This window comes from Dunckerocampus dactyliophorus, chromosome 3, assembly GCF_027744805.1.
Source record: "Dunckerocampus dactyliophorus isolate RoL2022-P2 chromosome 3, RoL_Ddac_1.1, whole genome shotgun sequence".
Taxonomy (NCBI): domain Eukaryota; kingdom Metazoa; phylum Chordata; class Actinopteri; order Syngnathiformes; family Syngnathidae; genus Dunckerocampus; species Dunckerocampus dactyliophorus.
Window position 1 is genome coordinate 17,108,706 of NC_072821.1, and position 14,066 is coordinate 17,122,771.

The following is a 14,066-nucleotide window of genomic DNA, read 5'->3' on the forward strand; positions in this document are numbered from 1 at the left end:
GTTCCAAAACAAAAGTCCTTGGAGAACTTTCAGAAGCAATGATAAAAAAAAGACCCATCCATCCATCCATCCATCCATTGTCTATGCCGCTTCTCCTCATTAGGGTCGCGGTGGTATGCTGGAGCCTATCCCAGCTAACTTTGGGTGACAGGCGGGGTACACCCTGGACTGGTTGCCAGCCAACTACAACTACATCGAATAATATGTTACACCATTATTTTATCGGAACACAATATACTGTTAAAATCTCATCGTTTTTGCATATTTGTGTTGTTTTGTTTCATTACGTTTTGCGAGTTTTTCCCAGCGGTCCTTGAATGTACCATAGTTTTGTACGACAAAGACAAAGTGAGAGTTATGTATAACTTTGTCCAATGCTGCCACAAATACTTACATTTTTCTCATTCATCGTTGTTTCCACATTCTGATGTTCTATTTAAATGCATAAAGGTGAGCTTCGATGACGTCGTTATGTCTGCGCTGAGCACTAGTGTTTGTATTTTGTTCAGTGACAAATTAATTCATGCTAGCACGCTGCCTGTCACCCACATCACACAACAATGTGATAATCTTCTCTCTGGAAAACAAACTCCAGGCTCGTACCAATAGTGAGTCTGTATTCATTTTGTGCTTTTAATTTGATGTTGTTGGGAGCTACTTTTCTGAGACTTCTGTTTGGTGCAGTCAGACAGAATGTAACATGCAACGCTTTTATTGTGAAGGCCGGCTGTGTGTTGTTAGTAGTCATCTTTCCTTCACGTTAAGCTTTCACAACTTCAGTGTTCATCTTAAAAAGCCCCTCGGTTACATTGTGCTTGTGTTTGTTTTATACACAACACATTAAATACATTGTAACTCCAATACCGCCCTATTTTCACACATAAGCCAATCACAGTGGCCATTCGCCCCCGCGCTCTCACACACAACAGCCCACCATCTTCTTCTTTGGTGTGCGTCTCCTTCTTCTTTTGGAGTTGTGGTCGGTTGGCGAGCTCAATTACGCATTGCTGTCAACAACTGGGAACAGAAGTGTGGCAGCACCAAAAAAAACCCTTAAATAATAAAATAAAATCTGAAAATTAGCTGGTGCACGCACGAGCAGATGAAAAAGTTAATCGCAATGTCTCAAATTGTCCTCTCAAACTGAGACCATCTAGTCGCAGTCCGGAGTCCTGCCGTGTGGACACCCGCCACTTCACAGAGTAGCTTTCAAAACAAAACAAACAAATAAAACAGGCTTCGCTACAAATCTGAAAAGAAAGCCCGGAGCTGTGCCAACTCTCTGTCAGTCAGCTGGAGACGTGACGGCCGTAAGTTTGATTATTTTATTTTTCTTCAACGGATAGGCTAACCTAGCATGATGTTGCTGTTAAAATGTGACTGTAATGTTAGCACTGTTGCTCACATAGTTATGCTTGTGTGCTAGTGTTGCTAATATTTGTGTCCTCCCCACTCCTTCAAGTTACATTGTTGTACGTGATACATGTCATCTATTACGGTGGCCAAACACAAGCTATAGACACACAAACCAAACCAAAACAACGTGTTCTTAGCAAATAATTTCTTCTTACTTTTAAACCTTTGGGCAGCACTTCAAAAACATTACTGTGGGATCTCTGTGGCTTATTTCAAATTGTTGCAAAATTGTTTAATAAAGGAAAAAGGTAGGACAATATTGGTGGATGAATGTCATTATAACAATAATTAATCATTAATTAATCATTAATTATTATGGTTAATTAATTTTTACACACTTAAATTGGAGTGTTTTCGAGAAAACACACATTGGTGAATGGCACGTTCTTCTTAAAAAGTACAAAAGTGGGACTTACAAACTAAGTCTTTCTTAGCAACGAGGCCCAATGTTCTTCCAGTGGCAGAAAGTGGTCACTGGCCTGAGGCCAAGCGCAAAACAATTTCCAGTGTCATTAATCATCCAAAGACTGTGTGGGAGAAATAGCTATGTGATGATTTAGAACTATAATTTCCCATGCTATTAAACATGGACCTGGTGCTGGTGACAGAGGAGCGCTCGTTATATTTAAGCAGTGCACTAAACGTGAGGTCAGTGGGGAAGCTCCAAGAAACAAAGACTCAGTTAATAATAAGAGCAGAACCACATTTCAGCAGAGAACAGCAGGTGTGAATACACTATTGGTTCCCAAACTGGGGAATAACCTTTACAAAAAGTCACCCCCGACCTAATTTACAATACTGTAGTCCTTATCACTCTTACAAGAGCATAAACCCATTCATTTGTGTCAGTAATCTGTGGCCTTTTCCCCACTGATCATCAGATCATTTTGAATTAGTGACCATTTCAAACTGATGTATGATACACCCAAACATACGTTGTTCACTAAAGGAGACATGTTTTGTCCGATTAGCCACATTCACATGGCAACGATATCCATCCATCCATTTTCCATACCGCTCGTCCTCACAAGGGTGCAACAATATCTGATCTATTAAACAAGAACGTGCAGTGCAGCTAGGACGCGGTCTGTGTGATCCACTTCAATGCATCTGACAAAAAGAGTATACGCTCGAGTGACGCTGCTGGACAACACTGACATCATCTTCTTTACTTTGGTGAGTAATGACTCATGTCAGTTTCCCGCCCAGTCTGGGATGATGTCAGCTCCCACAGTTATTCATTTAGTGTTCAATACTTCAATACTACTATCTGCTTTTAAAATCAATTATCTGTGAGGTCATCTTTCTGATATGCAAAAGAATTCATAAAACATGATGCGCACTCACTTTGGTTCTTTGCTTTTACATAATATCAAAGGAACTTTTGATAAAAATGAATAATTCATCGTCACAAAAACCCCAATTTTGACATGAATTAAAGGATTTGTGTCTTGTTTTGCTTTTGTGCCGTTTTGGGAAATGCATCTTTGGTGTTGAGAATTTATAAATATTCAAGATGTGCCAAAAGCAGCTGACAGCAATGATAACGAAATGGTTTTCTTATGTATCGCTAAGATGTCTATGATTCTCTATTGTAAAAATATTACAATTAAGACCAAATCTATTCAATTCATTCTATTTAACGTGTGATTGCAAGGCAGGAGAGGGTCTTAAAGAGAACACCAGCACTCATGTGAATCTCCCTCAGCGTTCTCTTCTATTCCAATGTTGTTTTTTTTCCAGGAGGGGTCAGACAACAGAGGTGCCTCAGTGTTGGTGCACAGCGAGAGGCTGGCAGTGAGATCTCCCACACAAACCCACTGTTTGGCTCAAGATGCTCTAGAAGAAAAAAAAAAAGATCCTTTTCGCATGATGTCTGAGGAGAGAAATGTAATCCACCGACATGCTCTTACAGCTCTGACTGCACTGAAGTTGAAGGTAAAGTGGGACTTCCCCATAATTACCACTCACGGCGTGTGCTGCCCTCAAACTCTGTGACAGCATCTTGCAGGGTGCTGTTGATTGTTCTAATCGTGTGTGGCATCTCTGACCTTCACTCATGAACTACTGTGATGTCAGCACAGATATAAATAGCCTCTGACTGTATTCTGCTGATGACATGAGCTGCACCACATTTTCACTGTTTAGCTTGAATTTGGAAGATTTTTTGTTTGATGTTGCATATATTTTTATCGTTTAAAAACTCATTCTAAAATGTACAACTCATATAGAGAAAATTGACCGTCATGTTACATTTAATATATACATTCACATGTATTTTACTGGTATGATGTTTATACTGACCAAAGTAATTCAGTATCTTTGTTGGCCTTAAATATTAATTCGAAAGGGTGATACTGCACATTCATTGGCCACTTGATTAGGTACACACTGAATCATTAACCAAAAAATGATTGCAGTTTTGTGGTTGACTATGGCCTATTATTAGTAAAGAAAATATTGAAAGACAAGTCATTTGTAATATTCTGGTTACTAGGGTCAGTAATGTGATGACATTGATGAAATTAATGTAATTAGATTACATTATCTTAACACTGCACAGAGTCAGCCTTGGCATGTCGTACGTGATTTAGTGAAAAAAAGTTATTCTCCCATTCCGTGTGGAAGTGGTAAATTTTTGGCTTCTTACTTTTGCTTTCTTCACAACTTCGTTTGAAACACTTAGGTTTAGACCAAATAAATTGGACGCTAACTAGTTAGCCCGGTAGCTTGCTATATGCTATGAGCGTTGGCCGTCCGTTATGTCCCTGCAGTGATCCCGAAACCTGCAGAATGTGGTGTAAACAAAGAATAATAAGAGTGTAGAAGTGACTATAGGGGTTTTACTTCATGTCGACAGGGCTCTAATAATTGTAAAAAAAAAACATATTTACAAATTCATAAACAGGTTTTCTATGCTCAAATTATGAAAATATTCAGTTTATTAATACTGACTCCTACTTCACGGAAATTCACATATCAAGGCCGGGTCTGGAGCCAATTATCCGCGATAAACAAGGGATGACTGTACATACAACTCTTGTCTCAGAATTGTTAAGGCTCATCTCTGTAACTGAATTCAATGATCAGTTAAACGATTAATCTCTTATTATACAGTGTGTGGGAATAGCTAACTAATAGTGTGAGGAGTAAACAGTGGCAATTTTACTCCATAAAGTGTTTTTCAATTGAAAAGTCACATGAATGTGTTTCATCTAATTATTTTGCAGGTCATTTCAGTGCTGAGAGCTGCAGGATACATTGGCTAGCATGTAGGTCGCTATTGTCATTCCCAAATTGAAGATAACACATAAGCCTCCATACACACACCCACATACGCTACAACACTTGTACAGAGTGGCAGAACATTGCACAAACACTGGCACACGTTTGCTGCGCTAATTAAATGTTTCCTCCAACTCACATTGTACAGTATAAGTATACATTATTTATACAGTACATACACATTTAAATGCATTCAGTTAAGTGTCTTCAGAGTCACTTGCTTGGGTCGCAGCACAGTATTGCATGTCTTCCTATTTTCCTACGACTCAACCAATCGCAGCTCTGCTTTAGACTCTTAATAGGGTGACCCATTTACCATCAGCATGGTGTCCGTATTCAGTTTCTATAATACCGCCTCCAGTCCATCGCACACACACACACACAGACACATTCTGTTTCTCCCTCTCTTCGACACCCTTTTTGTCTTTTGCCCTGCTTCCAGCTGAGAGAAGTAAAAATAACTGTTCTTGTACAGCTTTTCTTCTGTTAGGATGGTCAAAGTCTGACTTCACCCGTGAACATGAATAATATTCACCCTGCTACTGTATATAAATGAACATCGACGTAAGATTTAAGTTACAGGTTCTGCGCCACTGCAAACTGCAACTACAATAGCAAACATATTGTTAAATCAATACCCCTCTGACTATGTCAATTCCAACTGAGCATTATTATCTTAGTGAAGGCAAAAAGGTTGAAACAGCTTCTGCATTGGATCTCATTAAAATGTAGCAAGTGTACCCAATGTTAGTATTAAGTGCTTATTCAAAGCAACGTGCACTATATACAGTATCGGGTCTTTCCCTCAACAGATGGACCGAAGACAACATGGGGAGAATATGAAAATAAACATCCGAACTGACAGCTGCAAGCCACATTTTGACACGTCTACTGTAATGACACGCTTAGCTCTTATTTAGATTTGTTTCCCTGATGCTTGTTACACTGTATGTTGTATGTTATATGCTGTTCACTATGTCGTTTTTCACACAGCAAGAGTGCAAGCGCTTGCATATTTTGAATTCAACGTATTTAATTCATGTGTCTCTAAAAAATGTATGAAGCACAGTGTCAAGAAATATTACATTCAAGGGACAAACATGGGGGCGCAGAGTTTAACCAACCACTGAATTCGGCTTTAAAAATCCAATTCTGGCACATCCTACCGTTTAGTTTCATTTCTTTTTTCATATGTCATAAGTAGGGATGTCTGATAACTGGCCCACCGATATTACCACCCCGATATTGGCATAAAAATGTGATATTGGTAGATATCAGTATTGGGTTTTTTCTCGGGAATGAAAACCATTTTAAAAAAATGCTGTATAGACGGACATTTTAATGTTCCCATGGCCAGGATGACACCACAGTTTGTTAGATAGATACTTGATTAATCTCCAAGAGAAATTCACATTTCCAGCAGCTCTGCAAAAATGTCTTAATGAACTTCATCCATCCATCCATTTTCTATACCGCTTCTTCCTCATTAGGGTCACGGGGGCATGCTGGAGCCTATCCCAGCTGACTTCGGGCGACAGGCGGGGTACACCCTGGACTGGTCGCCAGCCAATCGCAGGGCACATATAGACAAACAACCATTCACACCTATGGGCAATTTAGAGTCACCAATTAACCTCACCTGCATGTTTTTGGAATGTGGGAGGAAGCCGGAGTACCAGGAGAAAACCCACGCGCACACGGGGAGAACATGCAAACTCCACACAGAAATGCCCAGGGGAGAATCGAACCCTCTTCCCGATCTCCAAGCTGTTACTGTGTTGGCCAACGAGCTAACCAGTAGACCACCGTGCGGCCCCATCTTAATGAACTTAATTATTTAATCACAAAATAAAACAAGCAATGCAAGACATGAGGGATAAGAAAAATAGACAACAGAATAAGAATAAATAAATCGATTAATACTGGACAGATCACGTCAACTTTGTAGTGCAATAATACATAATAAATACTAATAATACATATGAATAATAATCCATAATAATTCCAGTCGTGTTACACATATCAGTATCGGTATCGGTTGATATCGGAATCGGAAATTGAGAGTTGAACAATATCGGCATATCGGTTATCAGCAAAAAAGCCAATATCGGACATCCCTGGTCATAGGCATTATTATATTGGGTTGCTACTTGGGGTGTCATGAGACACCCAGCTCTCGAGATGAGACGATACACGAGATTCGGTCGACGAGAAGAGATTTTAACATAAATTTTATGAAAAGTACAATGAAAAAAAAACATAACTGGACAAACAAACTTATTTATTTAGTCACAAAACAATGCAGGTGCATTTTGAAATGTTGAAATTGTCCCACAAACTGACGCCAAAGGCTAATATTGTAAAAAAAAAAATGTAGACCAAATAAAGCACAAATGTTATGATAATATATAATAATAATTGTATAGCATAATATACAGTATCATAATAATGCAATATTTCCTGTAGTCTGTCAACTTTCACTTGTAAAGTTGTGGAATTGGCGTCGGGACATGTATTTTCTCACAGACAATTTGTGCTGTCTGCCAACATTTGCAGCATTTCTTGACATGCTGGCTTTTCAACTGTATTAAAGAGCAGCATTTCTTTTGCAATGCAGCAAAAACCTTCTGTGAACGCACACAATTTTGTGCTGTTTCGTTTGTATTTACTTTGCCGATCCAATGTCTCAGTGAGCGTTGCCTGTCGGTCATCTCGAAGTGTAGTTTTTTTTCCAGATGGGAAAACTAGGTCGGATGGATATGTTTGAGGTAGGCAAGTTCTTTTTGTTGCCACCACTTTATAACAATTTTGGCATATTGGCTAGTTTGTGTTAATGAGCTCACCTTGCTCATTTGGTTTGAAGTCGGAATATTGCCACACTGGGGCTGTGGCATTTGGCTTTGCAATCAAATTTCTACTCCGTTATCTTGCATTGCTCTTCATGAGGCTACACTCCTCTGCTGTGTTTCTGCCAGCGGCTCCGCATCCCTCCACAGAAACAAAGCGACTGACAAGAGGGCTTATTCCCTTCATGCACTTGTATATGGAATGCCGTTGTTCTACGAAGCATCTAGGTACTGAACCTCTTCCTGCCTGTTTGGAGGCGGGAGACGAGGAAAGCAGACATGCATGCACGTGGCGATAAATTATCGAGATCATTTTAATTTATTGTGTGATTAATTCATTCATTTATTTTCGTGAGACAGTGATAGACATGTGATTAAAAAAAAACTATCTATTACTTTTCAATGTGACCGAAAAAAAATTCCAGAATACATTTAATTGCTTATTTTGTGTTCAGCTATTCTGGACTGTCAGTTTCAGTAATAAAAGCAGGAGAAAATCTTTTGAAAATATCATTTTAATATTCATTTAGAAAACAAGTGGTGAACCATGGGTTGTTTTAATATAACATAATCCTGCAATTTTACAACATGTAAAACTGCAGTTGAAATGGTGCTACAATTGTGATGGTGTTCATAAACATGAAAACTATGAAATGCTGATACGTACTAGATGCATTTGCAACCTTGACCTTCCCTTTGATGTTTGTATTTCCAGCCTTTAATAACAGTAACAATGGATATTTTGGTAGCTCCAAGGGATCATTATCCATTGCAGTTTCCAGCTCATTCAAGGACATTTGAGAGTTGCTTTTGTTATGCAAAGTTTTTTGCAAAGTGTTGTTTTAAAATGTCACACTTGTGGTGAGTTGGAGGTTCCTGTGTTAGGTCAGTTTTAGAACAGTATGTGTCACCTCTGAAGCCAAAACAAACTGAATTTGAATCACTATGCTAATGGGGCTTTGGCTCTAGGTGTTAATAATAGCTACACTAATCAGACTTTAACCCTAATCTGAACAAGCTGAGGAGCATTTTGGTAACAACAATGTTGATGGATTAACATATGTTCATGCATAATTTCAGATAATTCAGATAAAAATGTAAAACTAATAATTAATAATTATGATAAAAATAATATAATACTATAATTATTAATAAAATATCACTGTCCTTAACACAACATAATATACAACATTTCTATGCTTATCAAGGCTGCAGTTTGGTCAGTTACTAGCTTTTTGATAGATGTACATACAATATGGTCCTCAGGTTACGAACAAGTTCACTTCCTAGTCTGTGATGTAAGTCGAGTTTTAGTGTAAATCGGAATTTATACCTAAATTATACCAAAATAAACTCCTAAGTCACTCACTCTCTATACAGAACACATGAAAGACATATAAAATGCATGTAATTTATATAAAAAATACAAGAATTAAATTAAACTCCTTACTTGAATCAATGTGGTTGTCTAGCAGGCCTTTTTGCTATCTTAAAGCACTGTCCGAGGCTAGTCTGGAAGGATAACCCCTTCTCCTCCCAGAGTTCCTTGTAACAGCACATGGAATCCATGACCCTCTAGCATTTATTAGCAGTCAATAATCTTTATCCTTAATGATGGTTGGGACCAAAAGAGTGGCCAATTGTTGGATGTTTCATGGGAGACATAATGAAGTCCAAAACACTAACTAATAAGCGATGGCATTCTTTCTCAGTGTGGCTGGGCAGGAACACACTGTATTCTTCTGCCCATCATGAGGAACACATTGCATTATTGTGCTGGCACGTCTTCTTCCACCGGCCCGAGCAATGTAACGAGCTGTCGTGCGGGTCTCGTGTTTACAGACCAAAACTAAACGACAGAACACTGTAAACCGAGGACCAGGACCATCTCTACATACAAGTGGTTTTGGGCTGGTTGGGTTTGTTCTCAGTTTAGCTCGGTTCCAGACTCAACTGTGATATGTGAATTTCTAGGATTCATTATTCCCTTATTTATAAATTGAACGTCTTTGTAGTTAGAGCATAGAAAACAACCATCTAGATGACGTCTCAAGAAGCCTTTCCCTCGATTACTCTGCTTAGTAAAAGAATAGTTATTTCTTTCTCCTGGCCTTTTGAGCGGCACAGTATTTACAACATGATTCAATTTTGTTGATCTTGATTTTGCAATTCTGCAACGTTGACCGTAAAAACTCTATATCGGCTTTCAATGTAGGGAAAAAAACAATACCAATGTTGGCTGATATCACATTTTTATGTCAATATCGGGCCGATGATTATCGGTGGCTGATATTATCGGCCAACCGTAATAAAAACGTATTTCTATCTGCGATTAAGTGCGATTAATTATGAGTTAACTATGGACAAAATGCGATTAATGGCAATTCAATATTTTAATCGATTGACAGCCCTATTAATTATACAACATGGCGTCATTATGTTGGCTAATCTATTCATGAATGTGTGAGAGTGCTGTGGGTTTTGGCTTTGTGGATCATTTGGGAGTCTTTCTATTGAATGCCATTATGAAAGGTGGCTATATAGAACTGTTGAGGTGATTACATTTGAGTTGTCATAAACCTCTTCATCCAAAAAGAGACTGAGGGCAGCAAGACAAAGGACCATGACAGTAAAGTAACGTAGCAAGTATAATCCATCCATCCATTTTCTATGCCGCTTATCCTAATTAGGGTCGCGGGGGTATGCTGGAGCCGATCCCAGCTGACTTCGGGCGAGTCTAGCAAGTATAATACTCAATATAATATAATAGTGAGTAAGAGTCATCCTGAAACCATATGTACAGTGCAGTGGAAAAGGGCATATGTGTGTCCAGGGCTGACTTTGAAACTGTTGACTCTCTGTCCATTCTGCTGCCCTGTCTAACAAAGCCTGATCTCTATTCGCTTAAAGTACATCTCAATTACAACATACTCTCTGCAAGAGTTCAAACATGTGGAGCAATTTGTGTGAGTGCAGTCACAGGATTTCACAGGCTGGCAACATCTCTGATGCGTAGACAAACAGACTGCTGAGAAACAGCAAAGGAAGATGCTGGAGAAATACACGCGCTGGAAAGCTTGTAGTCAAATATAGAAAACACACCAATTCATGTCAAATACTCATTTGAATATTTCTTTCAAAGTGCTACTTAGAGGACACAAATTATACATGAATCTGAAAACATTGGTGCAATTGTACATCTTTTTTTTCCCATTGACTAAGTGATTCAAACACAGCAAGGACACAAACAGATATATAATAGTAAAAGTAAATTATAGACTTACTGTGATGTAAAATGTCCTCTTACCTTATGTCGGCATTTAAGCACCACTCCATAGGCCCCTTCATAGAGAAACACAGAGAAAAGATCAATAAGAAGAGAGTCTGAAACGTACTCTTAAGCTTCATTCTCTTGATTATGTTTTGGTCTCCCTCCTTGAAAAAGTATGTATGAGTGATGTCTTTAGACATACCAATGCCACTCTGACACTTTTGCCAAATTGCCAGATTTTGCCTTCACATTGCAATTCACAGTGGCAATGTGTGTCATTCAGGTGGTCCCCCATGAAAAACGTGAAGACTAGTTTGTGCAATGTTTGCATTGTTCATGCCAAGACATGCAATTCGCAACTGGGTATGCATAGTCATACCCATACCAATTCTCACATCCGTGAAGCAGTCGTGGCATTATTTGGTCACGCGTGACGCCACGCTATCTATCTATCTATCTATCTATCTATCTATCTATCTATCTATCTATCTATCTATCTATCTATCTATCTATCTATCTATCTATCTATCTATCTATCTATCTCTCTGTCTGTCTGTCTATCTATCTATCTATCTATCGGTCGGTCGGTCGGTCGGTCGGTCGGTCGGTCGGTCGGTCTGTCTGTCTATCTATCTATCTATCTATCTATCTATCTATCTATCTATCTATCTATCTATCTATTACTACTTGCCAAAGACCATAAGAGACTGCAGAAAGAAGAAGGCATAGAGTGGGTGAGTGAATGGCGGACTGGAAGACATCACTTTGGGCATTAGGATCAGTTATTAACAGAACTTCACAAGGAAGATCCAAAAGACTAGTGAAATTATTTGAGGATTCCCCCTGACTTGTTCCAAGAGGTGATGGAAAAGCTAACCCATTCATGTGAACTTGACACGCTTTGATACACACCGCCCGCATTGCATACCAATAGGTTTCGTTGCGTTCACGACTAATTCACGTACGGCGCACAAAGATTATGCACGCCAGAAATTTTGAACATTTCAAAATTTTAGTTGCACACTGGCGTGCACATGGCATTCACACCCGTTTACAATGAATGCACTCATTGGCACGCAAATTGGCGTACCACTGCAGGGGCAAAAGGGTCAAGGTGGCTATCGTTCCTACACACTTGGCACTTTTAGTCAACAACCACAGCATATTTCTATGAAGCCCATGTGCGTTTGTTTATGATGTCAGGACCTGACGTACTGATCTACTTATCTTTCACAGATGTTTTTTTACAGGGTGTTGGGGGCATGGAGGCTGCCATCTTGATTATTTGTAATGCATTATGGGTTGAGCATGTAGGGATGTGTGGCAACATGATCTGTATGTCAATTTATCCAGCAACAACTCTTGTTGTGTTATTTCCAGTGCTAAGATTTAGCCATCCATCCATCCATTTATTTTCTATACTGTTTGTCCTCATTGGCATCACAGGTGCGTTGGAGCTCATCCCACCTGACAGGAGATGGGGTACTGGTCGCCAGCCCATCACAGGGCACAAAATAAATCAGAAGTGTACAACTATTCCTGTTCCTTTGTGTTTCGCAGAACAGCAACAGTTGGAAGAAGTTTACTCATCAAATGAGGAACGTGAATCACTGAGGCAGAAGAGGATGACATTTGTCGCTGAGATGGTCCTTTGCTGAGATGAACTTTTATTAAATCTACCTGCTGTTTCCGTATTAGACTCACCGACTACAACTGCCAGTTTATTATTTTTGAAAGAGAAGAATTCCTTTTGTCCCTTTTCTATTCGCTTTGTCTAATGAAACAGTCCACCCTGTCCGTCAGCTCACACTCCACAGTATTGCACAGCTGGCAAGTTGGTAGCCACAATGTCTGCCAACACAGAGTTACACAACTCTTTGAACTTTTGATTTTTTTCATTTTAGATCTTAAAGTCCCTTTGCACATACATTTTAGTAAAAAATAATGGCAAATCCCTTTAAGGACTTTTTATTTTCTGTGATTCAGGAGAGTGCCTGTTTTCCCTTGTGGGGTGTGGCCTCTCGCCGGTCTTGGGGGTTGGCTGCCCTGTTTGTGGTCGGGATTGCCTCTCTGGTCTCCCCGGGGAGGGCTGTGTGTGCTGGCTCTTGGGGGGCCGGTCTTGGTCCTGCCCGCCCCTGTGGGGCCAGTGGCTCTCAGTGACAATTACATGTTCACACATACAAGCACATTTATGCACGTATGTATTCATGAAGACGCATACAAACACACATCCAGACGTCCCTGTACACGCGTACATATACACACTCACAGTACATATGTACTTCCCCAAATAACTCACTGATTTATCCATGGTGTTATCATGTTGTTGGTTTTACTACAGTGATGGTGATGTTGGCAATTAGATTATAGTTATTACAATAGTGTGCATTACAGTTATTGTCATTCTGTTCACTATTATGCTTAATATTTTCATTACTACTGTTACCACTAATAACTATGACCGTTTCAATTCAGTATTATCACTGTGGCTGTTGATATTATTTTGTTATTTCCAATATGGTCTTTATGGCCGCTATAGACATTTGCTGATGTAGTCCTGTTTGTTTCTGTTGTTTTGTTATTGTCGTTGCAGTTGTTGTTGTTGCTGTTGTTCTTGTCTCTGTCTGCATTGTCCCCCTCTTGTCCCCGCACTCCCTCCTCTGTTTTCATTCATCTTCTTTTCTATCCCCTCCTGCTCCGATCCGGCCGCTACAACAATATCAATAAACATCAAATAAAGTCAAATAAAATCTGTTTAGCATCTAATGGCATTTAGATCTACAACACTATCTGCCCAATGGCTGGACAGGACAAAAAATAAATAAAAATATGACCATAATTTAAGCCTGCTATTTAGAATATGTTGTAAACACACAATTGTTGCAAAGTACATGTGTCAATGGAGGGCCGAGACACTGCAGGTTTTCTCTCGAACCAGTTTCTCCAGCAGGTGATTTAATTGATGAGCTCCTTCCCTCAAATTGAAGGAGGTGTTGATCATTACAATTAGGTGTGTAACGGTAGACTAAAATGTAATTTTGGTTCGGTTCAGTTTCTTGAAGTTCTCGGTTGGAAGAAAAAAATGACTTAAAATGCTTTTATTTAAATAAATGCAAACAGAATTTTTTTTAAATAAATAAAAGCGACCCATTTGGTGATATTTCAAATAAATTAGACTCTGAGTTTTTTAAAATAGAAAAATAATAATTTAAAAAACTGTTGTATTTAAACAATTGTTTAAACATTGT

The 14,066-nt window shown here is 39.1% G+C and overlaps 1 protein-coding gene across 3 annotated transcripts in view; it reads right to left on the reverse strand.

Annotated features, from left to right (window-relative positions):
• The window catches only part of cdkl5 (cyclin-dependent kinase-like 5), a 52,429-nt gene that overhangs the window by 23,537 nt on the left and 14,826 nt on the right, over positions 1 to 14,066 (reverse strand). For all 3 annotated transcript variants that reach the window (XM_054771130.1, XM_054771133.1, XM_054771132.1), the window contains one exon: positions 10,855 to 10,889. In XM_054771130.1, coding sequence (XP_054627105.1) covers positions 10,855 to 10,889 — 35 coding nt within the window. The remainder of the gene's footprint in view (positions 1 to 10,854; positions 10,890 to 14,066) is intronic.